This window comes from Melozone crissalis, unplaced genomic scaffold (assembly GCF_028551555.1).
Source record: "Melozone crissalis strain CALT ecotype California unplaced genomic scaffold, PUWL_Pcris_2 ptg000088l_1, whole genome shotgun sequence".
In the NCBI taxonomy this organism is placed as follows: domain Eukaryota; kingdom Metazoa; phylum Chordata; class Aves; order Passeriformes; family Passerellidae; genus Melozone; species Melozone crissalis.
The window spans coordinates 5,407,001-5,431,986 of record NW_026535865.1 but is presented as its reverse complement, the minus strand read 5'-3'; the positions used below and the strand labels follow the sequence as shown (position 1 = coordinate 5,431,986).

General features: G+C 58.0%; 1 protein-coding gene across 3 annotated transcripts; it reads right to left on the bottom strand.

Moving 5' to 3' along the window:
• Window positions 1-77: 77 nt before the first annotated feature.
• On the bottom strand, window positions 78-24,217 carry SH3GL1 (SH3 domain containing GRB2 like 1, endophilin A2). Of its 3 annotated transcripts, XM_054291005.1 has the most exons (10): window positions 24,054-24,217; window positions 8,320-8,388; window positions 8,145-8,217; window positions 7,537-7,680; window positions 6,000-6,133; window positions 4,929-5,087; window positions 4,433-4,536; window positions 3,683-3,807; window positions 3,191-3,244; window positions 78-781 (listed from the first exon to the last, which is right to left on the bottom strand). In XM_054291005.1, the coding sequence occupies exons 1-10, from the start codon at window positions 24,096-24,098 to the stop codon at window positions 585-587; spliced, it is 1,104 nt and encodes a 367-aa protein (XP_054146980.1). In that variant the 5' UTR covers window positions 24,099-24,217; the 3' UTR covers window positions 78-584. The 3 variants fall into 3 exon arrangements, with proteins under 3 accessions (XP_054146980.1, XP_054146981.1, XP_054146979.1); XM_054291006.1 differs by lacking the exon at window positions 3,191-3,244; XM_054291004.1 differs by lacking the exon at window positions 78-781 and having other exon boundaries at window positions 2,537-3,244.
• Between the last annotated feature and the right edge of the window lie 769 nt (window positions 24,218-24,986).

Sequence of the window (24,986 nt, the reverse complement as noted above, 5' to 3'; positions counted from 1 at the left end):
AGGGCTGTGTTAGTGTTCTCTGGCTGTTTTAGTGTTGCTGTGCCCCAGCTCCCCTCCCCTGATCCCTCTGGGATCCCTCTGGGATTTGTGGGGACAGGGGTGGTGTTGGCTGGGGCAGGAGGGTGGGAATGGGGCTGCCCTGCCCTGGGGCCATCCCTGTGCCAGGACACATCCTGGCTGTGCCCCCTGTGCCCAGGACACATCCTGGCTGTGCCCCCTGTGCCCAGGACACATCCTGGCTGTGCCCCCTGTGCCCAGGACACATCCTGGCTCTCCCACCTGCCTCACCCACGCGCTGGACCCACAGGAAAGACGGGAAGTGGACAGGGACAGGGACAGGGCGGTGCCAGCAGCACGGCCAGGGGCTGGGGGCGCACAAAGTACCGAAGTTCAAGCACCAGAAGGACAAAAAAAAATTAAAAAAAAAGGACAAAAAAAAAGAAAATAACCAAATTCACGGGGGGAAGGGGCCGTGGGACCCTTCTGGTTTGTTCCCTGGTAGCGCCTGGCCCCGAGGGGAGGCGGCGAGGGCGGGGCTGGGGCTGGAATGGAGCTCGGGACACTCGGGGCGGAGCGGCGCCGTCTCACTGAGGTAGCGGGACCAGCACTTCCACGTAGTTGAGCGGGAAGAAGCCGGACTGGCCGTGGATCATCCCCTCGTACCAGTTCTCGTCGATCTGGTTCGTCAGGGTGATGATGTCGCCCTCCTTGAAGCCCAGCTCGCCGTCGTTCTCGGGCTCGAAGTCGTAGAGGGCTTTGCAGCAGGGCTGGTCCAGGGGGGCTGTGGGGACAGTGGGGACACGTCAGCGGGACCCCACGGTGCCCTGGCACACCGGGCACCGCTGCCGCGGGCTCTGCACCCTGCCAGGAGCGGCAGGGATGGCTCCAGCGCCCCTCACTGCTCCTGCAGGTCCCACACTGCCTCCAGAGCCGAGAGCTGCTCCTGCATCCCCACCTCAGAGGGATCGCAGACAAGCCCTGAGAGCTGAGAACCTGCCCTGGAGCTCGGTGGTGGGGTTGGACATGCAGGGGGACTCTGATGGGGTCACCCCACACCTGAGGGGGACAGCACAGCAGCTGCCTCCCTGGTCACAGGGCTCCAAATCCATGAGCAGCCCCTCAAAACTCAGGAGAAGCCCAAAATCTCATCCCCCAGCTCAGCTCCAGGAGTTACGCATCACCTTTAGGCTGCAAAGGGATTTTCTGTGGGATTTCCTGCTGCTCACTCTGTGCGCTGACATTTTGGGGCTGGGAGAATCCCAGTGGGAAGGGACAGAGCTAAGAGAGACCTGCAGGACCCCCCAGCCCTCCCCACCGTGCTGGGGCTGTCCCAGCCAGGGCAAGGGAATGGCAGCAAGGGCACATCCCTGGCAGTGTCCCAGGCCAGGCTGGACAGGGCTTGGGGCACCCTGGGGCAGTGCAAGGTGCCCCTGCCCATGGAATGAAATGGAATCTTGAAGGTCCCTCCCACCCCAAACCATTCCATGACTCCAGGACCCAGCAGGGAGGGCCCAGCATGGGAAGAGCACTCAGAAATCACCACAAGCAGCAGCCAGACATTGATGGGCTTGAGAGGACTCCCCAAACCACCAGGCTGGCCCCACCACCACGGCCCTGCTCCAGGCTCCTTCCCAGCACAGCAGCTCCAAGCCCCAGCATCCCAAGGTGCTGCAGGAGGAACCACAGACCCCACATCACCCCACAGACTCCGTGAGCTGAGGCTCTGCCTCCTCCCTCCAGCCTTCCACAGGGACATGGGGAGCAGGAGTGGATGTGCTTGTGAGAACAGGGAATCCTCGAGGTGTCTGATGTCTCTGGGAAAGCACCTGATCCCTGGGGACCAGGACATGCCTGGTGTTGATCCCAGAGGAGCAGGACATGCCTGGTGTTGATCCCTGGGGACCAGGACATGTCTGGTGTTGATCCCAGAGGAGCAGGACATGCCTGGTGTTGATCCCAGAGGAGCAGGACATGCCTGGTGTTGATCCCTGGGGACCAGGACATGTCTGGTGTTGATCCCAGGGGACCAGGACATGCCTGGTGTTGATCCCTGGGGACCAGGACATGCCTGGTGTTGATCCCTGGGGACCAGGACATGCCTGGTGTTGATCCCTGGGGACCAGGACATGCCTGGTGTTGAATCCAGAGGAGCAGGACATGCCTGGTGTTGATCCCAGAGGAGCAGGACATGCCTGGTGTTGATCCCTGGGGATCAGGACATGCCTGGTGTTGATCCCTGGGGATCAGGACATGCCTGGTGTTCATCCCTGGGGATCAGGACATGCCTGGGAGCTGATCCCTGGGGACCAGGACATGCCTGGTGTTGATCCCTGGGGACCAGGACATGCCTGGTGTTCATCCCTGGGGATCAGGACATGCCTGGTGTTGATCCCTGGGGATCAGGACATGCCTGGTGTTCATCCCTGGGGATCAGGACATGCCTGGTGTTGATCCCTGGGGATCAGGACATGCCTGGTGTTGATCCCTGGGGATCAGGACATGTCTGGTGTTGATCCCTGGGGACCAGGACATGTCTGGTGTTGATCCCTGGGGACCAGGACATGCCTGGTGTTCATCCCTGGGGATCAGGACATGCCTGGTGTTGATCCCTGGGGACCAGGACATGCCTGGTGTTGATCCCTGGGGATCAGGACATGTCTGGGAGCTGATCCCTGGGGACCAGGACATGCCTGGTGTTCACCCCTGGGGAGCAGGACATGTCTGGGAGCTGATCCCTGGGGACCAGGACATGTCTGGGTGTTGATCCCTGGGGAGCAGGACATGTCTGGGAGCTGATCCCTGGGGACCAGGACATGTCTGGGTGTTCATCCCTGGGGACCAGGACATGCCTGGTGTTGATCCCTGGGGATCAGGACATGTCTGGTGTTGATCCCTGGGGACCAGGACATGTCTGGGTGTTGATCCCTGGGGACCAGGACATGTCTGGTGTTGATCCCTGGGGACCAGGACATGTCTGGGTGCTGGGAGCTGCTGCAGCTCCTCCGGGTGAGCCAGGTCCCATTTTTGGGAGTGCAAAACCCCCAAACAATCCCACTGGAGCATGGCTGGGTTAATTCAGGGCTCGGCTCAGGCTCAGCACAGAGGGATGAGCAGCTCCAAGGAGCAGCAGCAGCAGGGAGGAGCAGCCAGGGGGGACACACAGGGAGCAGTGCAGAGGGAGGAAACTCACGGATACTCCTGACGGAGGCCCGGGACGGCTTGTCCGACCGGAAAGAGGTGGAAGCTGCTTCCAAACAAAAGAGAGACATGCTTAAACCACGGGAGACAGGGACAGGCAGGGCCCACAGGGGTCTGTCAGCAGCAACAGCAGGGCCCCCATGCTGTTAGGAACCCGCCAGGATCAGGGAGGGAGGCAGGGATGCAGCGGGAGGGAAGACAAGGAGGGAGGGAGGAACGGAGGCTTCGTTTTCCTGTCTGGCACTGACAGCGAGAGGCCCAGGCTGGAGACCCCTCTGGCACCTCCCCAAAGCCAACACAGCAAAGGCTCCTGGGTCCCAGGAGAAAAGAGCCCGATCTGGAGGCACTGCTGACGTTTTCCAGAGCCACAGGCTCGTGCAGGAGCCTCCAGCACAGCAGGAACATCCTGTGCAGGCAGAGCAGCTGCCCTCCTCCCCTGGGAGGCTGCTCCAGAGGCACCAGGGAACACCTGGGACAAGGTTACCTGAGGCTTTGGGGGTGGGGTTGCAGGAGAAGCCCCCGTTGGACTGGTCAGGCTCCCTGAAGTCGTAGGTCTCCCTGGGCTTGGGTTTGTATTCCCTCTTGGGACGGGAGGAGGCCTCCCTCATCCTGGCACAGGGAAAGGAAACGAGGCTCAGTGCAATGAGGAGGGGAACACCACGGTGTTTATCCTCCTGGGGGCTGCACTGGGCAGGAAAGGGTTTGGAGACTGGGATGTGCACAAGCCCCTGTGCTGGGGCCTTTGCAAGGTGGGATTTCCTCAGGGTTTGGGATCTGCCCTTCCACAGGGCCCACACATGCCGGGTTTTGCTGGGGAATGCTCAGGAATTCAGGCCAGCAGAGGACACTCGTGCTGTAGTTTGGAAGCTCAGACTTGGCAGGGTCCTCCCAGCTCCTCCCAGCTCAGGGCAGGCACGGGATCCACTCTGCAGTTCCTCCCAGGAGGGAAGAGCAGCACTGCCAGATCCTCCCCAGAGTGGGGAGGCTGAGGAGGGAGAGGTGGGACTGAGCCTTCCTCAGCCAGGATTTGGGCTGGATCAAACACCCAACTAAATCCAAATCCCACCTGGAAAACCCAAAGGAATTGGCTTTATCAAGGCCAGCTTGGACAGGGCTCAGAGCCACCAGGGCTAGTGAAGGTGTCCCTGCTCTGTGAGCCCCAAGGTCCCTTCCCACCCCACCCTTGTGGTCTCTGTGATTCCAGGGGGGCTCAGGGGATTCCACAGGGACTCACCTGCGCTTGAGCTTCTCGGCCAGCTCGTCCAGGATCTGCACGGCCTGCCTGTGGTAATCCAGCTGGGCATCCACCAGGGCTGACAGCTGGCTCACCTGCTCGATCTGGGCAACAGCAGGCTGGCATCAGCACCTGCCCACAGCTGCACACCCCTGCACTGCCCTGGGGCAGCCGTGGGCAGCCCAGGAGGAGCTCTGGGATTGCCAGGACAGAGCCCATTCCTGCCACTCTGGCTTTGCCAGCTGGGAAATCCCTCCCAAACCCTTCCCAGATGGGTTACCTCCCTAAATGATCCCCCAGCACCCCGAGAGGAGCCTGTTTGGTGCCAGGCAGAGCTGGGTCAGGGGTTGAGCAAAGCTCTGTGCTGTCAGCTCTGGGCTTTCCCAGAGCAGAACCACACTCGGGAGAAGTGGAAACCGGTGTGCAATCAGTGCCTCCCTCAGGAGATGCCACCCCAGGGACACAGAAGGGCCCAGCTGTGCCCTCCCACACTCACATCTGTCTCCAGGAGGTTGTGCATGCTGGTCTCTGCCACTTCCTTGGACTCCTCAAACTTCTCCATGGCCTGGCGCAGCTCCTCGTCGGGGATCTTGCCCTGCCGCTTCTTCTTGTAGTCGAAGTCCAGGCGCCTCCCCTCCAGCTTCTTGAGGTGGTGCTGGGGAGGATGGAGAGAGCAGGGAAGAGGGAGAAGCCAGAGGCCTGGGAGGGCAGCTCCAGTTACAGGCTGAGTTCACTGGTGTCAGAAACCTGATCTCCTGGGGCTCCCACCTTTGCTCCAGGTGGGACAGAGGCCCTGGGGTGTGATGGGGGAATGATTCCAGATCCTTTCCATTGAGGAACGATTCCAGACCCTTTCCATTCCAGGTCTGCTCCCCATAGAAGCTTTTTGGGAAGGTGAAGAGCTCTGCTGCTCCTTTCAGCCCCCCAGGAGCTGCAGGGATCTCTGGACAGCAGGAATGGGGGGTCTGGGCACTGCACTCCTGGATCTTAGGGCAGGGATGTTTAAAGCAGCCCCATGGAACTGGGCACAGACAGGCACTGAGGTAACTTGGTGGTTATTTCACCCACGACAGCAGTGACAGTGAACACTCCCTCAGGAATTGGAGGTTGGGATGGATCCTGTTACAGGCCCTGCACTATTCTGTGTGCAGCACTGGGAGCTGCTGAGCTCCCTGTTCTCCCAGTGAGACCCCAGAGGGCTCCTTGGGATGCTGAGTGGATTCCTGAGAGGAGCTCGCTCAGAGCTTGGAGCCCAAATTGATCCCATCTGGAAGCTCCCAGCACGAAGAGCCCAATTCAGCAAGCCCAGAGGGGGTGTTGGGATGCATTCCCATGGCACCATCAAACACGGCTAATGGGGAACCATTGCAAGCTGCATGCAGCCTTTTGGGCTGCTCAGGAGCAGCAGGGAGGAAACACCAGAGAGTCTGGAGGGACAAAACACACACAGAGTGCAGGCAATTCCTGGCAGCCCCTGCTCCCAGCACTGCAGAGCAGCAGCTCTGTGCCCCAGCAGCCAAAGAGAGAGCAGGGAGATGAGAGCAGAGCAAAGCACAGGGGGGGTTACCTGGATCTCCTTCAGGTCCTTGTCACACAGGTTCTGCAGGGGATCAATGAAGTTCTGTTTGACCTCGATGTCCAGCGAGTCCTTCACTTCCGCCAGGCGCTTCATGGATTCGCCGGCGTCCAGGAGCGCGTCCCCTGCAGGGACAGGGACAGGGGATCAAGCACAGCCGAGCCCAGGGACCTGCCTCACATCCTTCCTTCCTCCTTCTAGTGTGCCCCACAATCCTGGCGTGGTTTGGCTTGGAAGGACCCCAAAGCCCATCCAGTGCCACCTTCAGCTGTCCCAGTTTGCTCCAAGCTGGCCTGGGGCAGCCCCAGAGCTCAGTGTCACTCACTGAAACCTGTTCAGTTCCATCCTTTCCTAAGGCTCTGGCCACTCTGGCACTTCAGCCAGGCAGGCTTGCAGCAAAGCATAATCAGTGCTGGCTTTTTAGTGCAGAGGAAACACTTGGAGACGAAATGATTCCTGTGCAGCTTTGGCAAAACAACAATTGCAGCAGAGCATGAACACAGGAAAATACATGAGTGAGAGAGAGGGTCAAGGGAAAACATCTCTCCACTGTCCAGCTGGAAAAATCAATAGACCAGAAGTGTTCTTTCAATTGTAATAACTCTGAGTAACCTGGAAGGGAGGGATGGAGTCCTCAGTGCTGCTTTAAGGAGGCCATTAAGGAAATAGAGTTTGCTGTGCTCTCCCCTAAAAGCTTCCTTCCCTCGCTCTCCTCAGTCCCTGCGAGCCAGGACTGATGCAGAGCTCTGAGCTGGCCAGGGAGGATCTCCAAAATCCTCTGTCAGTTCCAAGAGCAGCCAGAGGTTTTTAATTTTCCTGAGGCAAGGCAGCTCCTCCCTGTGCTGCCAGGGGGCCATCACGTGCCTGGCCCAGGTTCCAGGGCATTAAAACTGATGTCACCAAAAGGCTTCACCCCCTCCTCCCTGCCAGCCACACGTGGCTCCGAGGAGCAGCCAGAAGATTTCTTGGCTTCAGCCTCCCTATGGAATCACAGCAAGGTTTGGGTTGGAAGGGATCCTTCAGAGCTGTGTGAAACTCCCAGTCTTGCTCTGTCCCGTTCCTGCTTCGCTGCTCAGTTCGGAGGGAAGTTTTTATTTTGTGTGCAGATTTATCTCAGTGTTTAATAAGAAAGTGGATTGAGATCCAGGATACTTGGGATCACAGAATGGTTTGGGATGGAATGGAAGGAGCCTGAAGTCCATACAGTCCCAACTTTCACTATACAAGGTTGCTCCAGCCTGGCCTGGCCTTGGGATCTCCAGGGATCCAGGGGCAGCCGCAGCTGCTCTGGGTTCCTTGTGCCAGGGCCTCACCCTCCTCACAGGCAGGAATTCATCCCAATATCCCATCTAAACCTCCCCTCTTTCCCTTGCAATCTGCTCACTCTGGAAGTTTCTGAACCCCTTTAAGCCCCACGCACAGTTCAGTGCCACAAAGTTCACCCAAACCCTTCCAGAATTCAGAGTGCCAGCTCAGCAGTGAACCAGCAGCCTGCCCCACTCCCCTCCCAGGCCCAGGGGGCACTCACCAAAGTTGGAATCCTCTCCCAGCTCCTTCCCATAGCGGATCATGCACTCCCCCAGCAGCCCCTCGGACTGGGGGTAGCCGGGGCTCTTCACCTGCCCGCGGATCTTGGACATGGTGTTGAGCATGGTGAGCTTGGCTCTGGAAGCTGCCACACAAACACCTCAGCCTCTGCCCCCTCTGCATCCCCTGCAGCCCTCAGCAGGTTTCTGCTACACCCAAAGCCAAGAGGCTTCACTGTCTCCATCCCCCAGGAATATCTCTCATTCTTTTCCAAAGACACAAAGCAAAAATAGTTCCCCACTGCTTGCTTAGGGAAAGCCAAAGGAGTTTCCCCAGCCCTCCCAGGTCCCTGGAGTGCTCTCTGGAGCAGCTGGCTGGAAGGATGCAGGGCTGACAGGGCCAGCAATCCCTTCCCAGCCCAGGAACACCACTTTTCCTGGACATTCTGAGACAAACGGGTCCCCTTAGGGCCTCTCTGGGTCTGAGGCAAAAGCTGCACCTGGATTCAGGGCAAGAGGGGTAACCCAGATCTCCCCCTGCTCCAAACCTGGAGCAAAAGGGATCTCCCTGTTTCCCTGGGAAGGGGACAGGGCAGGTGCAGGCCCTCACCTGGGTTGGGCTGGAGGTACTCTATGGTTCTGGTCAGGACTTCTGTGACAGCCTTGCTGGTCACGTCCACTTTCTGCAGGAGAGACAGGAGCCCAGAGAGGGTCAGCTCAGGGTTTCAGCCAATCCCACAGGAGCCACGGGGTGATTTTGGGGATTCCTCTGCTTCCCCACTCACCTTTTCCATCTCCTTGAAGTCATCATCTAACTTGGTCCCTTCGGCCCCTCCGACCTTCTCGCTGACCAGCTGTGGGGAAAGGAAAGGGAGGAGATCAGGCACTGATGGACCCTTCCCACCTCAAAGAGGAATTCCCTGGGACAGAATGGGAACAGGGAGGGTCCACACAGCACCTGCAAGAGAAAGGAGGCAGCAGGAACACCCCAAGCCCCTCAAAAAGACCCCACCAAACCCCCAAACATCCCTGAGCACCCAAAGCTTGGCTCAGCCAGGATGTTCCTCACCCACCAGGAGCTCCAGAGCTCCCTAAATCCCAGCCCACGGCTCCAACTCCAACGCCTGCTGGAAAAAACAAGCAGCACAAACGTCTCTCAGCTCCGTTTGGAGCCAAGGAACTCAGTTTCACACACAGCAAAATCCAAGTAAACAGGGAATGAACACACTCAGCTCCCAGCAGGCAGCACAGCAGAGCCTGGGGGGAGAGCACAGCCACCACTCTGGGACTGCTGGAGCAGCTCAGCATCTGGGACAGGGGCTGGAATTGTCAGAGGAGATGTCTGACAGGCTGGGAAGTCAGGGCTCATGTCATGGGAAGGCTCAGCAGCCTCCTGAGGGGATCCCTCAGCCCAAGAACAGCCCCAGCCCCTGACCCACAGCACTCCCTGCCCAGGAGTGCCCAATGTAACCCCAGTAACCCCCCCAAAGTGTCCTTCTGTCCATCCTCTGCAGCCCAGGCAGGAAAATGTTCCCTTCCCAGCCCCTGCACCGCCTGGGGAGGCAGGACACGGGAATTGGCCAAAACTGGAGCCATGGAATGGCTGAGGTTGATCACTGAGCCTCACCACGTTCACCTGTAACCCACGTCCCCAAGAGCCACATCTGTGTGATTTCTGGGCACCTCCAGGGATGGGGACTCCAGCACTGCTCTGGGCAGCTGTGCCAATGCCTGGCCACCCTTTCCATGAACAGATTTCCCCTGATTTCCAACCTAAACCCTCCCTGGTGCAATGTGAGGCCGTTTCCTCTTGTCCTGCTGCTCCCTGGGAGCAGAGCCCGACCCCACCTGGCTCCACCCTCCTGTCAGGGAGCTGTGGGGAGCAATTCGTGATTATTTTGCTCCAAACAGCAGCAAATTCCCCATGCAGACATCCAAAGTGCTCTGGGAAACCTGGCACTGGCTGCCAGGGCTCCAGGCCTGCCCCGGGGCATTGCCAGGATTCCTCCTGTGTGTGCTGAAAACTCCAGATCTGAAGGAACAATCGGGTTTGTTTACTCCAACATCAAATATTTGATTTTTATCGAGGCTTTCTTCCTCTGGAACACTCCTGCTCCCGTGAGGATACAAAATGGGGCTGGATGTTTTCTGAGGAAGAGGGGGAGGGATAATTCAGGGAATTATCCAGGTTCAGAAGCACCTGGAGACATAGGGAAGGGAAGGGAAGGGAAGGGAAGGGAAGGGAAGGGAAGGGGAAAAAAGAGAAAGGAAAGCTCTCTTTGTTCACCCAGCTCTGGATTTCACTCTCTACTTTAACCCTCTGGTAAGGGACAGAGGACACAGCCAGAGTGGACCAGGCTGGGCAATCTCTGCTCTTATTCCCTGCTCTCAATCCCTGCTCCATGCTCCCCATTCCCTGCTCTCACTCCCCATTCCCTGCTCTGAATCCCCAGTCCCTGGTCCCCATTCCCTTCTCTCAATCCCTGCTCTCAATCCCCAATCCCTGGTCCCCATTCCCTTCTCTCAATCCCTGCTCCCCATTCCCTGCTCTGAATCCCCATTCCCTGCTCTCATTCCCTGCTCCCATTCTCTGCCCAGCCCTCAGCAGCAGCTCCAGGGCACCCCATCACCCCCAGGAGCCCCAGAACCCCTCTGAGTGTGGTTTCCTGCCTTCCCTGGCTGCCTGCTCCACGCCCCAGCCCCGAGCTGGGCAGGCACGCTCCTCCCTCGAGCCTGGAAAAGGCGCCAGGAGCAGCTGCCAGGCCTGCCAGGACAGGCTCAGCAGGGCACAGCTCTGCCCCAGCTGCCACCCCTGTCCCCTGCCGGGAATCCACAGCCAGAACGGGATCCCTTCCACTGAGGTCGCACCCCTGGCAGCCTGCACTGCTCCCCAGCACACCTGGGAAGGGTGCAGCCATCCCAAGCAGTTCCAATCCCACTTTTCAGCCTGGATTTGTGGCCTGGGAAGCTGTGAATAACCCCTGGCAGGACCCTGCTCTGAGGGGCCTGCGTGCCAGGCTGGCAGAACCCATCACCACAGCGATTCTGGAGGCTCCACACCCTCCGGAGAGCCCGGAGAAGCGAAGGAAGCAAAACCCCCTCATTTCCAGACTAATTTAATCCTCCTTTTGACGTCCAAGAAATGCTGCTGCTGCCCTGCTGGGAGGGAATAATGAGATTGAGGTTCTCTCCCTGCTGGCTCTAATTAAACTGGGAGGAGTCTGCACGCGAGGAAAGGAGGGGGGACCCCATCCCCACACCCCCAAACCCACCAGGAAGGGAGAGAAACCAACACAGACCCCCAGACACGAGCCTGGATGAGCTTCTTGTCTAACCTGGAGCCTCAGGATGCTCAGGGAGCCGAATTTCCAAAGTGATGAGGGAAGGGAAGGGAAAGGGAATGGGAAAGGGAAGGGGAAGGGGAAGGGGAAGGGGAGGGAAAGGGAAGGGAAGGGAAGGGAAGGGAAGGGAAGGGAAGGAAAGGAAAGGAAAGGAAAGGAAAGGAAAGGAAAGGAAAGGAAAGGAAAGGAAAGGAAAGGAAAGGAAAGGAAAGGAAAGGAAAGGAAAGGAAAGGAAAGGAAAGGAAAGGTTTATCCATCCATTGCTTGGCCTAAGGAAGGCAGCTGGAGGAATGCTGGTGCTGCAGATTCCAGCAGCCCTTCCCCCAGCAAGCAGCTATGGGGCTTTTTGGAGGATGTGCTGATATTTTTTTTTCTGCATTTTGATTTCCTGAGGAACCAGGAGAAGGAGGCTTGGGATACATCCCTGCTCCCCCAGCTGGGATCTCACCTCTCCTGAAGCCAGACTGAGAAAGGATGAGGGCAGACATGGAAATGGTTAAAAAACCAAACCAAACCAAACCAAACATTCCCTGGGAGTGGAAGAGCAGAACAAGTCTGGCCTCCCTGGTCTGTGATGGGAAACCTCCAAGGGGTTCACCCTGGGAGCAGTGAGAGCTGGAGCCTTTGGCCAAACACCTCCCAGAGCAAATATTGGCCCAGGGCGCTGCAGCTGGCACTGGGCAGATACAATGTGCTCCTGCTTGGCTGCTCCTGGCAGGGATTTCACCTGGAATCCCACAGCTGAGCTGAGGGCTGGGGCAGCCAGCTGAGAGCCAGGAGCTCCCACCCCTCACTTCAGCAAAATGTCACAGCCCCAGCGTGCTCAGACAGCTCCAGCCTGGGATGGGAGCACTGCCTCAGCATTCCTGGAGCTCAGCACCCAGCCAGGCTCATCCTCAGGAGAGCTCATCCACGGGGACTGGACACGGCCCCTGTCCAGGCAAGGATGCTCCAGCCTCACTGCACAGCTTTGTTTTGGAGCTCAGGGGGGATTCCTGCAGATTCCTTCAGATTCCATGGCAGAGTCCTTCAGATTCCTGCAGATTCCATGGCAGATTCCTTCAGATTCCTTGCAGGGCTCATCCACAGGGACTGGACACAGCCCCTGTCCAGGCAAGGATGCTCCAGCCTCACTGCACAGCTTTGTTTTGGAGCTCAGGGAGGATTCCTGCAGATTCCTTCAGATTCCTTCAGATTCCATGGCAAATTCCTTCAGATTCTTTGGCAGATTCCTTGGCAGCGCTCATCCAGAGGGATCGGACACAGCCTCACTCCACAGCTTCGTTCTGGATCTCAGGGGGGATTCCTGCAGATTCCTTGGCAAATTCTTCATATTCCTTCATATTCCTTGGCAGAGCTCATCCAGAGGGACTGGACACGGCCCCTGTCCACCCAAAGCTGCTCCAGCCTCACTGCACAGCTTTGTTTTGGAGCTCACAGGGGATTCCTGCAGATTCCTTGGCAGGGCCGTGGGAATGGGAACAATCCCGACCTCTCCTTGTGTGGGGGAAGATCTCGGGAATGAAAGAACCATTGTTGGAAAGAGCCAGGGTGGCCAGGGGAGAGGCAGCAATGGTGTGTGTGCATGGAGGATCAGGAGAGATTTTGGGAGCAGTCCCAGCTGGGGAATTCCTGCATCATTCCAGCTGGAGAGGTGGGAAAGATGTGGAGAATAAAAGGTGATTTTTGGGCTGCACCATCAGCAAAATCCCTGATAAACCTGGGAAGGTGCCGGCAGCCAAAGAGCTCCTGGAAAGCTGGAGAAGGGCAGATTCCAGCACATCCACCCTGCAGGTCTCATCTGCCCAGCCCATGGATGAGGGAAGTCTCTGTTATGCTCTGCTAATCACCAGCTTCCCCACGGGATTTCACAGATTTTGGTATTTTGCTCTCCAGCCTTTAAATATTTTAAAACGGAAAATTATCCCTAATTCCCTCAGCCTCAGACAGGCAAAACACACCAAGAGAAACCCAAAAATCAGGGTTTTTTTTTTTTTAAACTCTCTTTCTTTTTTCCACCGCAGTCAGCCCTATTTATAACACATCAAACATTTGCCATCCTTGCAATCAAAACAGTTCCCTACAGTCGACTGAAAACCTCATTCCTGCAGACTCTGGGGTATCAAAGCCTTCCTCTTCCTCCCCTCCACCCTCCCAACTGCGAGTTCCCCTCAAGAAATACAAAAACAAACCCACAGATGAGCAAACAGAGGAGCAGCTCTACCCTGGCTGCCTTCATCCCAGCCCAGGGCAGAAAGCCAGCCCACAAACCCACGGAAAAAGGGGTGGCAATGTTCTGAACCCCCAAAGTTTGGCACAGGAGAAGGAGCGAAGGAAATTCGGGGTTAACTGGGATTGCTGGTGCCCAGTTTAATTTGTGGGATGCTCCATGGAACCTAAATGAGCAGGGTGTGACTCCCTGGCATCCAGCTTCATTCTGGGTCATCCCCATCATCCTGCGGAGCCAAGGTGACCCTGCCCAGCCCCGTGTGTGTGTGAGAGCTTGGGAGCACAGCACAGGCCTTCAGCCACCCAGCCAGCGGGGCTGGGCAATGGCAGGGCTGCAAAGGTCCCAAAACCTCCTGGAAGAACTCACCAGGCCAGCTGCAGCCTGGAAGAGCCTGGGGGCTCTCCTGGAGTGCCCCACACGGCTCCATGGGGCTCCCTGCAGAACCAGCTGGTCCTGGGAGGGTCCTGGGCCATCCTGGGGTCCCAGCCCTGGATCCCAGCCCTGCTGGGCTCAGCCTGTCCAAGGATCCCAGCCCTGGTGGGCTCAGCCCATCCCAGGATCCCAGCCTTGCTGGGATGAGCCTATCCAAGGATCCCAGTCCATCCCAGGATTCCAGCCCTGGATCCCAGCCCTGCTAGGTTCAGCCCATCTCAGGATCAAAGTTGTGCCTATCCCAGGATCCCAGCCCTGGATCCCAGCCCATCCCAGGATCCCAGCCTTGCTGGGCTTAGCCCATCCCAAGATCCCAGCCCTGGATCCCAGCCCTGGTGGGCTCAGCCCACCCCAGGATCCCATCCCAGGATCCCAGCCCTATTAGGCTCAGCCCATCCCATGATCCCATCCCAGATCCCATCCCATGATCCCATCCCAGGATCCCGCCCTGGATCCCATCCCATGATCCCATCCCAGGATCCCATCCCAGATCCCATCCCAGATCCCATCCCAGATCCCATCCCAAGATCCCATCCCAGGATCCCAGCCCATCCCAGGATCCCATCCCATGATCCCATCCCAGGATCCCAGCCCATCCCAGGATCCCAGCCCTATTAGGCTCAGCCCATCCCAGGATCCCATCCCAGGGTCCCATCCCAGGGTCCCATCCCGGACCCCAGCCCCGTGCCTGCCCCAGAGCAGCAGGCAGCCCGTGTTGGGGTGAGCTGGGCACACCCACAGCACAGCTCACCCTGATCTGAGCAACTCCTGACCTACTTTGAGCACAAGAAAACAGATCCCGGTGTTTGTTGTGCAGAGGAGGGGAGGAACAATTCCCTGCAGCCTTGGCAGAGGGAGGCACACCCCGAGCTCCCAGAGGCTGCCCCATCCCTGGCACTGCCCAAGGCCAGGGCTTGGAGCAGCCTGGCACAGTCCAGGGTGTCCCTGCCACGGCAGGGGGGGGCTCTGTGACCTTCAAGGTCCCTTCCAACCCAAACCACTCTGGGATTTCTCACATCCCCTCCTGGCAAAGCAGAGGAGGAAGAGGAGGAATAGCTGCTCTCAGGCTCCAGCCCCTCTGAGCACACCCTGCTGCTGGCTCCAAATGCCACCCCCATGGACCTGCCCTGCCTGGGGACACCTGGACACTCCAGCAGCCCCTCCACTGTCTGCTTTTCCACACAAACAGCTCCCAGGAACGTTTCCACCCCGTTTCCCAACTCTCAGCCCTCTCCTGCAGCTCCTTCCCTGTGATTTCCCATTCCCATCTTCCACGAGAGGCCAGTCCTGGCTGAGCCTTGCACCCAAGTGGGGGGATGAGCCCCATGACGGAACCAGGGAGTCTCTGCCAAGGCACTGGGGGTGCTCGGCTGCCTCCAGACACGTGCTGAGGGAAAACGTGGCTCGGAACACCCCGAGCCTCCCACCCCCTCAGCAGCTGAGCCTGGGATGCCTCCCTCCCTGCAGCACCACAGGAATTCCTTCATCTGCAGCAGGAAGGTCAGGCTGGAACAATGAGCAGCTCCTTCCCTTCCCTCTGCAGAGGAGGAAAGGCTTCCCAGTGACCTCGGGCCGTAATCTTATCCCATGGAACGGGCAGGGAAGAGCTGCACGGGCACAGGCAGCTTTCCAGGAGCCACCTGCCAGCCCTCCTCCTCCTCCTCCTCGGGCTCGGGTGACTCATCTCCATCCAGCAGATGGGCTGCAGGAACGAGGACAGCGGGAATTAAAGGCAAACCCGGGATTGCAGCAGCAGCAGCAGCCCCGGGGCAGGGCCAGCCAAGGGCACCGGGAGGATGCTCTGCAATGCAGCTGCTCCTTCCTGGCTCTGGCAATTCAATTCCTGCTCTCCTGGGCTGCAGGGCACAGCCCAAACCCTGCTTGGGAGCTCCCTGCTCATTGGGGTGATCCCCCAGCTCCTTTTTACCAGGAGACAGTGAAGGGCACAACCCAAGGTTTCCATAGGAGCGTTGGAATGCTCGTGCTGGAGGGAGGGGGGCACCTCCCAGCATCCTGTTTTCTCCTGTTATTATTTCTCACATGCTCTGAACCAAACCAGACACAATTTCTACTCAGCTGGGGAAAAAAAAAAAAAAAATCATGGAATTGGGTCAAATTCCAGGGAAAACACAAACACAGCAGCAGCAGCAGCAGCTCCTCTCTCCCAGCAGTGATCTCCCCTCACAGGCTTCCAGTGATTTCAGCAACTGAGAGGAAGTTCAGTAAACTGAGGGGAAACATGGAATAGTGGCCTTGCATCCAGACTTCCTGCACAGCCCGGCCCGGTGAATCACAGCCTGGCTGTCCCAAAGCTGCTGAGCCATCACTCCTGGGCAGCTCCACCCGGCCCCAGCAGCTGGGGCAGCACAGGCTCCTCGCCCTGGAGCTGCTCCTGAGATGGGACAGCAAAGTGCAAAGCACTCAAAGAGCCTCCTAGGAACGGCAATCCTTGGTTTTTCCCACCTTTTCCTCCTTTTCAGGAGGAGCACGCAGCAGCCTTGTGCTGCAGCCAGCACCCGCACGGTGCTCTGAGGGATTTCCCAAAAAACAAGGGGAAAATGAGGGTGTAAGACAGCTGTAAATCCCTGGAGAGAGCACCAAGCAGCACAAGGGATTTCTGCTGCCTGTGAAAAGCAGGAGAAACGCCTCCCTGAGGTGCTGGGATCACCCAAAGTGAGGATACAGCAGGAGGAAAGCCAGGAGCTGGGAAGGAGCCAGAAAACCTCTGGGTTTGCAGGATGATGGGAGCAAGCCAGGCTGGGGGGACACTCAGAGCTGGGGGGACACACAGAGATGGTGACACGGCTCCAGAGCCATCAGGGACTGTTGGGAAATTTAGGAGACTAGAGAATGGAAAAGTACAAAGCCGTGGCTAATTCCAAGTCCTGCACCTGTGAGACAGTGTGTCCTTGGGCCTAGCTGTAGTAGGATAACAAATAGTGAAAGAGACATGAGAAAAGAGAGATGTAACCCCTGAAAAATGAAGAAGAGTTCATAGTATAGTTTAACCAATAGATTACTTGGCTTACAGAATATTCATAAGCTTATTATTTGCTGTGTAAGTGTTTGATACTTTCTTCAATAAACAAGACCTGTGATGAACCACCTGGTGTCCTGGTCCCCTTCCTACGACAAGGGACATCAAAAAAGCTCCAAATCCCCCCAAAGGAAGGCAAAGTCCTGCTCCTGGCGTGGGCTGGGTGGGAGAGCACGTCCCACACGGGGAGCAGGGCTCACACATCAAAGGGCACACAAGTGGCTGAGGACACTGTAAACACTCGCTTTCCTTGCTCCTTTGAATTCTAGGAAAAGCTCTGTGGCTATCAGAGCACAGCACAGCATCCTAAGGAAAGGGAGAGCGGCAAGGAGCGACCCCAGCACCCCTAAGGCTGCCAGGGCTGGATTAAACTCCTGCATCAGCTCCTCCAGAGCTGCACCAGGGCCTTCCCCACATCCCAGGGCTTCTGGCAGCTTCCAGCCCATGCAAGGTGCTGCTGGATCTGGTTTTTCCCTGACTGCACACTGAGACTCATTTTGGGATGGTTTAATTGGGATAAAGTCCCCCCCAGCACTTGGCATCACTGTGGCATCACTGTGGCATCACTGTGGCACTCCTGCCCTGCAGGCACTGCCAGGGGTGGCCCAGAAATGCTGGGAGATGACATTTGGATGATGTTTCATCCCAGGCAGGCACAAAATGCCAGAGATTTTGCCCTTTATACCTCCCCCAGTACAATCAGGAGGAGCTTTACTGGGACAGGAGCTCCTCCAACATCTGGCACTCTGCGTTTGTGCTGCCCCTGCTCCCTCAGACTCACATCAGCAGCAAAAGATGGTTCCTAAACCAGGGAAGAAAATCAGGAAAAAAACCCCAAAACAACCCAGCACCTTCTCCTGCAGTGGATTTGCTTCGGGTGTGGATCACTGTTTACCCTTCTTCTGCCTTTTTCATCATGAAAGTGGGAAAATTAAGTTTAAATGCAGCCAATCCTGGGATGCCAAACCAGATTTGGTCAGGAAAGTGGTTAATAAATTATCACTGGGGAATAAAGTCTGGCCCAGCCAGGGGGTGCAGCCGGGTTTTCAGGCTCTAGGATGAATTATGAAGCATTTTCTCAATTAGGAAAAGCCCTTTAAAAGCTTTAATCATGCAAATTTAACCTTCTGTCTCAAAGACAGAATTTCATTACGGAGATGTTCAACTCATCTTTTTTTTCTCCTTTGGAGCAGAAAAGCAATTTAATTAGTGACAGTACCATGAACTTTATTAATAGCCAGGCATTAGGAGATCCTAAAATTCCCAATGGCTTTAAAAGGGCTGCTTCTATTAATTAGCTATTGGTGGCAATGCTGGGAGGGGGGGTTAAGGCTTTTCTTGGAGGCAGGAGCAACCCAGACTCTGCTGATGGATTCTCCAGGACCTGGGGCACCTCCAGGCACTGCCAGCCCCAAAAGCAGGAGAGGAAGCCCCAGCTCTGAGTCTGGGCCAGGCCCTTTCCTGCCAGAGGAACCTTTCCTGAAAGCCCTGGGATCACTGACTGCAGGGATGGGGCTGAGGGGAACAGGAAATCTGTAAAAAAATATTAATTATCATTTTTATGAGCCCAGAGAGAGGCCAAGAGGGGCTGGATCCTGCACTAGGTCCCGTCATGGAGCAGCTCAGGGAAAGGGAAGCTCTGGGGCTCTCCCAGGGCCATGAGCTGGATCTTTCCCATCTGAGCCAGGCAGGGAAGCCGAGACACAGCCATGGCACAGCCCAGAGGGAGCAGATCCACAGGAAAAGGCAGGCTCAGCCTCCTGCCTGCTCCCACTCTGTGCATCACAGCCCAGGCTGGGTGAATCCGTGCAGTCAGGGATGGGGAGGGAGCAGGGACAGCAACCTCAGAGTTATGAAACACCCAGGGCTGGGATGTGAATGAGTTCAGCTGGAATTACACAGCCCAAAACCATCTGGATCAGGGATTTCTTTCATTCCTGGGCTTTTCAGGGGCTCTCCGTCCTGCCTGGGAGGGACCCAGCAGGATCAGCCCCTCACAGCCCTGCAGGCACCACTGTTGGCACTGGGAGGAGCTGCCTGAGGTATCCCCACAGGGATGGGGGAGAGGACGAGGAGGGGAAAAAAAAAATAAAGTGCTAAAGAAATGAATCAGCTTTTACAAGGCAGGCCAGGCTGCCTGAGCCCATCCCCACCTTGCTCTTTCCCAGGAGGGAAGCAAAGCAGTGGCAGGGAAAAGGGGGAGGAAGGATTTCCTTTTGCTCAGTGGCAGGAAGCATCCCCTGTGCAGGCAGCTGGATAAATCCAGCATTTCATGACGTGGATTCAGCATCTCCCTGAGTCACAGTTCCTGCCCTGAGCACAGATTCCCCCAGCTGCAGGCACAGGATAACACTTTCCCTGGCTGACAGCAGGGAAGGGGAGCAAACAGGGCAGGATACGGAGAGCTGGACTTCCTTCCCCAGCTCTGCTTTCTGTCTCTGCCTTCCAGGAATCAGAGCTCCTGTTATTGGCTGCAAAAACAACCCTAAAAGGGGGAAAAAGGCAATTTATAGGAAACTCTGCAGAGAAACAATCCTGGAAAAATGAAACCTGCTTGGTCCTGGGGCAGGATATGGAGAGCTGCACTTCCTTCCCCAGCTCTGCTTTCTGTCTCTGCCTTCCAGGAATCAGAGCTCCTGTTATTGGCTGCAAAAACAACTTTAAAAAGGGGGAAAAGGCAATTTATAGGAAACTGTGCAGAGAAACAATCCTGCAAAAATGAAAGCTGCTTGGTCCTGGGGCTGCTCAGCTCCAGCAATGATTGACCAGCCAGAGCGGGGACAGAATTTGATGGAAATCAGCCAGGAAAAGGAGAGGGAATCCACAGGAAAACTTCCTGGCTGCAGGTGCTCCCCTGGATGTGGCACAAGCACCTCTGTGAGTGCTTGAGGGGATGCCCTGGCACCTCATCCCTGTCTCCAAGAGGTTTGGGGACACTCACCTGCCACAGGTGGAACCATGGATGGGTAAGGCTGGAAAGGAGCTTTAGGAGCCCTGAGCCCAGCCCAGCACAGGCTCACCACAGTGTCCCCACCTGCCACATCCACACTTCAGGGATGGGGACTCTCATTGCCCTGGGCAGCCTGTTCCACTGCCTGACAAGCTTTTCCATGGAAAAATTTGCATTAATATCAAATTTCAGCCTCACTGAGGCCGTTCCTCCCTCCTGTCACTCGTTCCCTGGCAGAGCTGCAGGATGCCACCCCGGCAAATCCAGCTTTGCCCCAGCCTCAGGAGCAGATTAATGTGGAAAGATAAACCCAGGGGAGGCAGGGGAATGCAGCCCAGGTTAATGTTAACACAGCAACACCAGTGCTGTGGGACAGAGGTTGGCAGGAGGCTCCAGGCTGGCAGGAATCAGCAAAAAAATCCCTCGACTTCCCAGTCCAAATTCCCATGTAGAGATAAGGAGCTTAGAGGCTGATGCTGCCAAATCCCTCCCACAGGAACTCCCTGCTCCCCTCTTTGCTCACAGGCTGCTCACGCCCTGGCACAGCTCCCCAAAGATGCTGGGGCTGCCCCATCCCTGCAATCCCCCCTGGAAAAGCCCCCTACAAGGCTTTTCTTGGAGGCAGGAGCAACCCAGACCCTCCTGATGGATTCTCCAGGACCTTGGGCACCTCCAGGCACTCCCAGCCCTGCAAGTATCCAAGGTTTGAAGCAGTCTGGGGCAGTGCAAGGTGTCCCTGCCCATGGAATGGGATGAGCTTTAAGGTCCCTTCCTACCCAAACTACCCCAAAGATACCTCCAAGAGAAAGCCTGGAGAGGCCAACGGGAGCAGGGCTGAGTTAATAGCAAAAAACCCCAAAATGAACCAAAAAAAAAGAGGAGTTTTTGAAAGGTTCACCTGGGAAAGGGAAGAAAAATCCCACGTGCGAAAGCAGAGCACAAAATCAGCACAGAGGGAACCTGGGCTGAGGAGGGAAGAAAGGAAGCCCAGGGAGAAGTGAAGGAAATCCCAGTTCAGCAGCACCAAGAGCAATGAATGACCACAAAGGCCAAGAAAAAGGGGAAATGCCCTCCGTGGCAGCTGCAGCTGTCCCTCAGTGTCACACACGAGCACACCCCCAGCCCACAGCAGCACCTGGAGCAGGGAAAGCTCTCCCTGCTGGCCCAGGGAGCTGGGGAAGGGCTGAGCTGCCTGTCCCAGGCCAGGCAGGGAGCATTGGGCTCTTTATGGCCAAAAATACCCCTGGGAACCCTGGGAGCTGTCATCAAACACAGGGAAATGTGTGTGTGTGTGTCAAGGGCTGCTGAGATTTAATTAGCACTTGCCTTTTCCCCTTCTGGAAAACAGCTCTGGGTGAGGAGGAGGAGGAGGAGGAGGCGGCTGGGCTGTGGCTGGGGCCAGCATGAGCTCCGGAGGCCAGGCAGGCCTGGCAGGGTTTAGGCTCAGCTCACACAGGCCTTGGGAGCACGTTAATCCAGTTTGGAATGGGCTCGGAGGGGACCTTAATCCCATCCTGTCCCAGCCCTGCCACTGCCCCACCCGGCCTTGGGCACTGAAAGGAGCTGAGCTCCGAGCTCTCCTCCTCCCCAAACCCTGCTGGGCTCCAGGGCAGCACCCTCAGCAGCTGGGCTGGGAATCCCAGAGCTCCCACCCACAGCTGGGCTCTGGGAAGGGCAGCACAGACCATCCCTGGATTGCCTGTTCCCAGAGAGCTCCAGGTGAGCAGAACAGACCATCCCTGCATTCCTCATCCCCAGAGAGCTCCAGGTGAGCAGCACAGCCCCAGAGAGCTCCTCCACGTCCAGGTGAGCAGCACAGACCCATCCCTGCATTCCCCATCCCCAGAGAGCTCCTCCACGTCCAGGTGAGCAGCACAGACGCTCCCCTGCATTTCCCTGTCCCCAGAGAGCTGCTCCTGCTCCAAGTGAGCAGCACAGACCATCCCTGCATCCCCAGAGAGTTCCAGGTGAGCTGCACAGACCCATTTCTGCATTTCCCCATCCCCAGAGAGCTCCTCCTGCTCCAGGTAAGCATCACAGACCCATCCCTGCATCCCCTGACCCCAAAGAGCTGCTCCTGCTCCAGGTGAGCAGCACAGACCCATCGCTGCATTTCCCTGTCCCCAGAGAGCTCCTCCATGTCCAGGTGAGCAGCACAGACCCATCCCTGCATCCCCAGAGAGCTCCAGGTGAGCAGCACAGCCCCAGAGAGCTCCTCCATGTCCAGGTGAGCAGCACAGACCCATCCCTACATCCCCAGAGAGCTCCTCCAGGTCCAGGTGAGCAGCACAGACCCATTTCTGCATTTCCCCATCCCCACAGAGCTGCTCCTGCTGCAGGTGAGGCAGGAACCCCAGGATCCCTCCAGCCCTGCTGCTGCTCCCACCCCTGCTGACGCCCCTCAGGATTCCCCATCCTGCCCACTGCCTGGGAGGATTTGCAGGATTTGAGGATTCCCAGCAGTTTGCACAAAACCCAAAGGGTGCAAAGGAAGCTGTCTGCACACCAGAAGGTCCCTGTGAATCCCAGGCTGGATGAAACCTTGGGCCAGGCACTTCCCACCCTGTTCCCAGCTCCAAGCTGCTGCTGCTGTTTCCTTCTCCCCCTTCCTCAGGATGTTTCCTCCAGAAACATCTTTATTTTTTTTTTATTTTTTTATTTTTTTAGAGAACAGTTTGCTGCGAACAGGCAGAACCTGTTCTGGACGCACTGAGAGCTGCTCCCCATCTGCAGCATTTGCCAGCACGACTCAGATTTATTTTATTTTTATTTTATTTTTTCTTTAATCCAGGATACTCCAGGCTCTCTCCTGCGTGTGGGCGCCCGGCTGCCTCACCCAGGGGAGACGTGGGCTTGCAGGAATTACATGGAGGAGCCCCAGGAGCCAAGCCCTGCTCCCCCTGGATCCTGGACAGGGACCCCAAACCCTCTGGGGTCCCTGCAGACCCCGCTCCTGGCTCTGCCCGCCCTCGATTGAGGACAGACGTGGAACGAAACGTAACATTTTAGGAAAGATCTTCCACATGTTGGGCTTTGGCAGCTTCTGATGGTTTGGAGGGAGCCAAAAAATAACTAATCCTGCTCTCCTTCAGCCAAGGGCTGAGTGGGACCAGAGGGGAGAAAGGGGGGAAAGGGAAGGAAGGGGGAGACAAATAAAATGGCCAAACTGGAACCAGTGAGTCCCAGTTTCCAGTCAGAGCATCCCCAAGTCATGGACACCACTGCAAGGGGTGGCAATTTGCAATTCCTCCAAAAAAACCAGCTTCATCTGGGGTTCAAAATGATATTTCTGGGCTTAGGAACACGTTAGTCCTGAGTCACCGAGGGGTTTCCACCTCCTGACACCCAGCACAGCAAAATCCTCCCACAGCGAGCCCCCAGCACGACTTTTCCCCATGGAAGTTGTGGAAAACCACCCAAAACAGCACCCCAGGATGGGTTTGGTGGGAAAGGGGGTGGAGGATGACTTCAGGAATTTGTTCTTCTGCTTTGCTGGGTAAATGAAATGGATTTCGGGGAAACAGAGCCGAGGAGGAAGGCGACACACGTCGCGCACAGGGGTGGGATGAGCTGCAAGAGTTTAAATTCAGGGATGGAAAACACCACCCGTGCCAAATTCATCTGGAATTCAAACCAGGGGCAGGAAAGCAGCAGCAGCAGCAGAGGGGGATTTGGGATTCCTGAACCGTTCCCAAAATGCTTTAACAAAAGCTCAGGACTGCGAACAGGAAGCGCTGGGAAGGGGAATTCTGCTCGGGGGGGATCGGGGATGGTCTCCCCTCATTTCGGGAGAGGGAAAGGAGTTTGTGAGCCCTGCTTGGGGCTCATTTCCGCAGGGAATTATGGAATATGGAATATTCCTGCCCATGGAACATCCCCTGCACGGCGCCAGGCTGCTCCAGCCCGGCCTTGGGCACCTCCAGGGCGGGGAAGAGCTCCAAGGCCGAACGAGCTCCTCCGTCCCGGCCGCGATTCCCGAACCTCCGGGGACCCCCAGCCCCGCACGAACCGGGAGCTGCCCGGGGTTACCGGGGCCGCTGCTCCCGGGGCTCCCTGCGGCTCTCCCGGCCGGTTTAGGGCAGGATCCGTCCCGGTTTAGGGCAGGATCCGTCCCGGTTTAGGGCTGGATCCGTCCCGGTTTAGGACTGGATCCGCCCCGGTTTAGGGCTGGATCCGTCCCGGTTTAGGGAAAGGGAAGCACCCCCGGGACCCTCGCGGTGTCACCGGCCCCACACCCGTCGCTCCCCTCGGAGGAGTTTCCGTGCCCCGGTCCCACCGGAGAACGGCTCCTCCACACCGGGCCCCCCCCGGGTGCTGAGCTCCGCTCACAGCCCGCACCGAGCCCCGGGAGCCTCACCGGGAGGTACCGGGGGATGCCCGGCGGGCCCAGCTCCGGGATACCGGCACGGGATAACGGCGGGGAGCGGGCATCGCTGGGGCAGCAGCGGCTTCTCCGAACCGCCAAGGGAACAGCGGCCTCCCCGGAGCCCAACGGCGGCGGGAACGGGCGCGGGGTGCCGGTGTCTCACCTGGGTCGCTTTGTAGAACTGCTTCTTCAGCCCCGCCACCGACATGGTGCCGGTGCCGGTGCCTGGCCCGGTGGCGGCGGGGAGCCGGTGTGTGGGCGGCGGGACCTGCAGCGGGGGCGGCGGGAGCCTCGGGAGCCTCTGGACGCTCCGCCCGTCCCAGCCCGGCCCGTCCCCGCCGCCGCTTCCGCCGCCGCCCGGCCCCGCCCCCCCGGCCGCCACCACCGAGCGGCCCGGCCCGAGCGCCGCCAGCGCAGCGCGCCCCCTGCCGGCCGGGCGGAACCGCCGAGCATCGCGACCGAGCGGCGAATGGAGTCGTTCTGTCGCGACACGAAGGACGGGCGGTCATATCGGGAGATGACTGTGGCGCAGCTGTGTCTTTCTCCTGAATGATCCTGTGGGGAGCGGACCGCGTGTGCGACACGGGGACACCCGAGCTGGGACCGCCGCCATAGGGCTGGGGGGAAAATGGGGCGACACACACTCCAAATGGAAAACTACTACTCCCAGCATCCCTTGCGGCAGCCACTGCGCCTGCGCCTCGCAGCAGCGGGCGCTGATTGGCCGGCGCCGCCGCCGCCATTTCGCGCGTTGGCTCAATGCCCGTAGCGGCGCGGCGGGCGGCAGTGCTGGCTCCGCCCCCTCCGCCCGCTGCTGCGGACAGGCCACTCCGGTCCCCCGCGGCATCGGTCCCGCCCGGTGAGCGGGCAGGCCTCGGGCCCAGGCACTGGGACCCAGCGGCGCCCCACCGTCCCTTTACAAAGCCAGCCAATCAGCGCCTGCAGCGCGCCAGACCGACAGCCCCCTCCGCCAATCAGCGGCCCTCGCGGCGGCGGCCAATCCAAAGGCGAGACGCAGCGGGGAGTGTGGCTGGGCGGGTCACGTGGGGGGCGCTCGGCCAATCAGCGGCGCGGGACGCGGGGTCGCCCCGGCTCC

Coding starts and splice junctions, on each gene's coding strand:
- SH3GL1 (XM_054291004.1), bottom strand. CDS start 24,098: ATGTCGGTGGCGGGGCTGAAGAAGCAGTTCTACAAAGCGACCCAG. Junction 6,134..7,536: donor GGGAGAGGATTCCAACTTTG/GTGAGTGCCCCC, acceptor CTGTCCCTGCAG/GGGACGCGCTCCTGGACGCC. Junction 3,245..3,682: donor CCCCACCCCCAAAGCCTCAG/GTAACCTTGTCC, acceptor GTTTGGAAGCAG/CTTCCACCTCTTTCCGGTCG.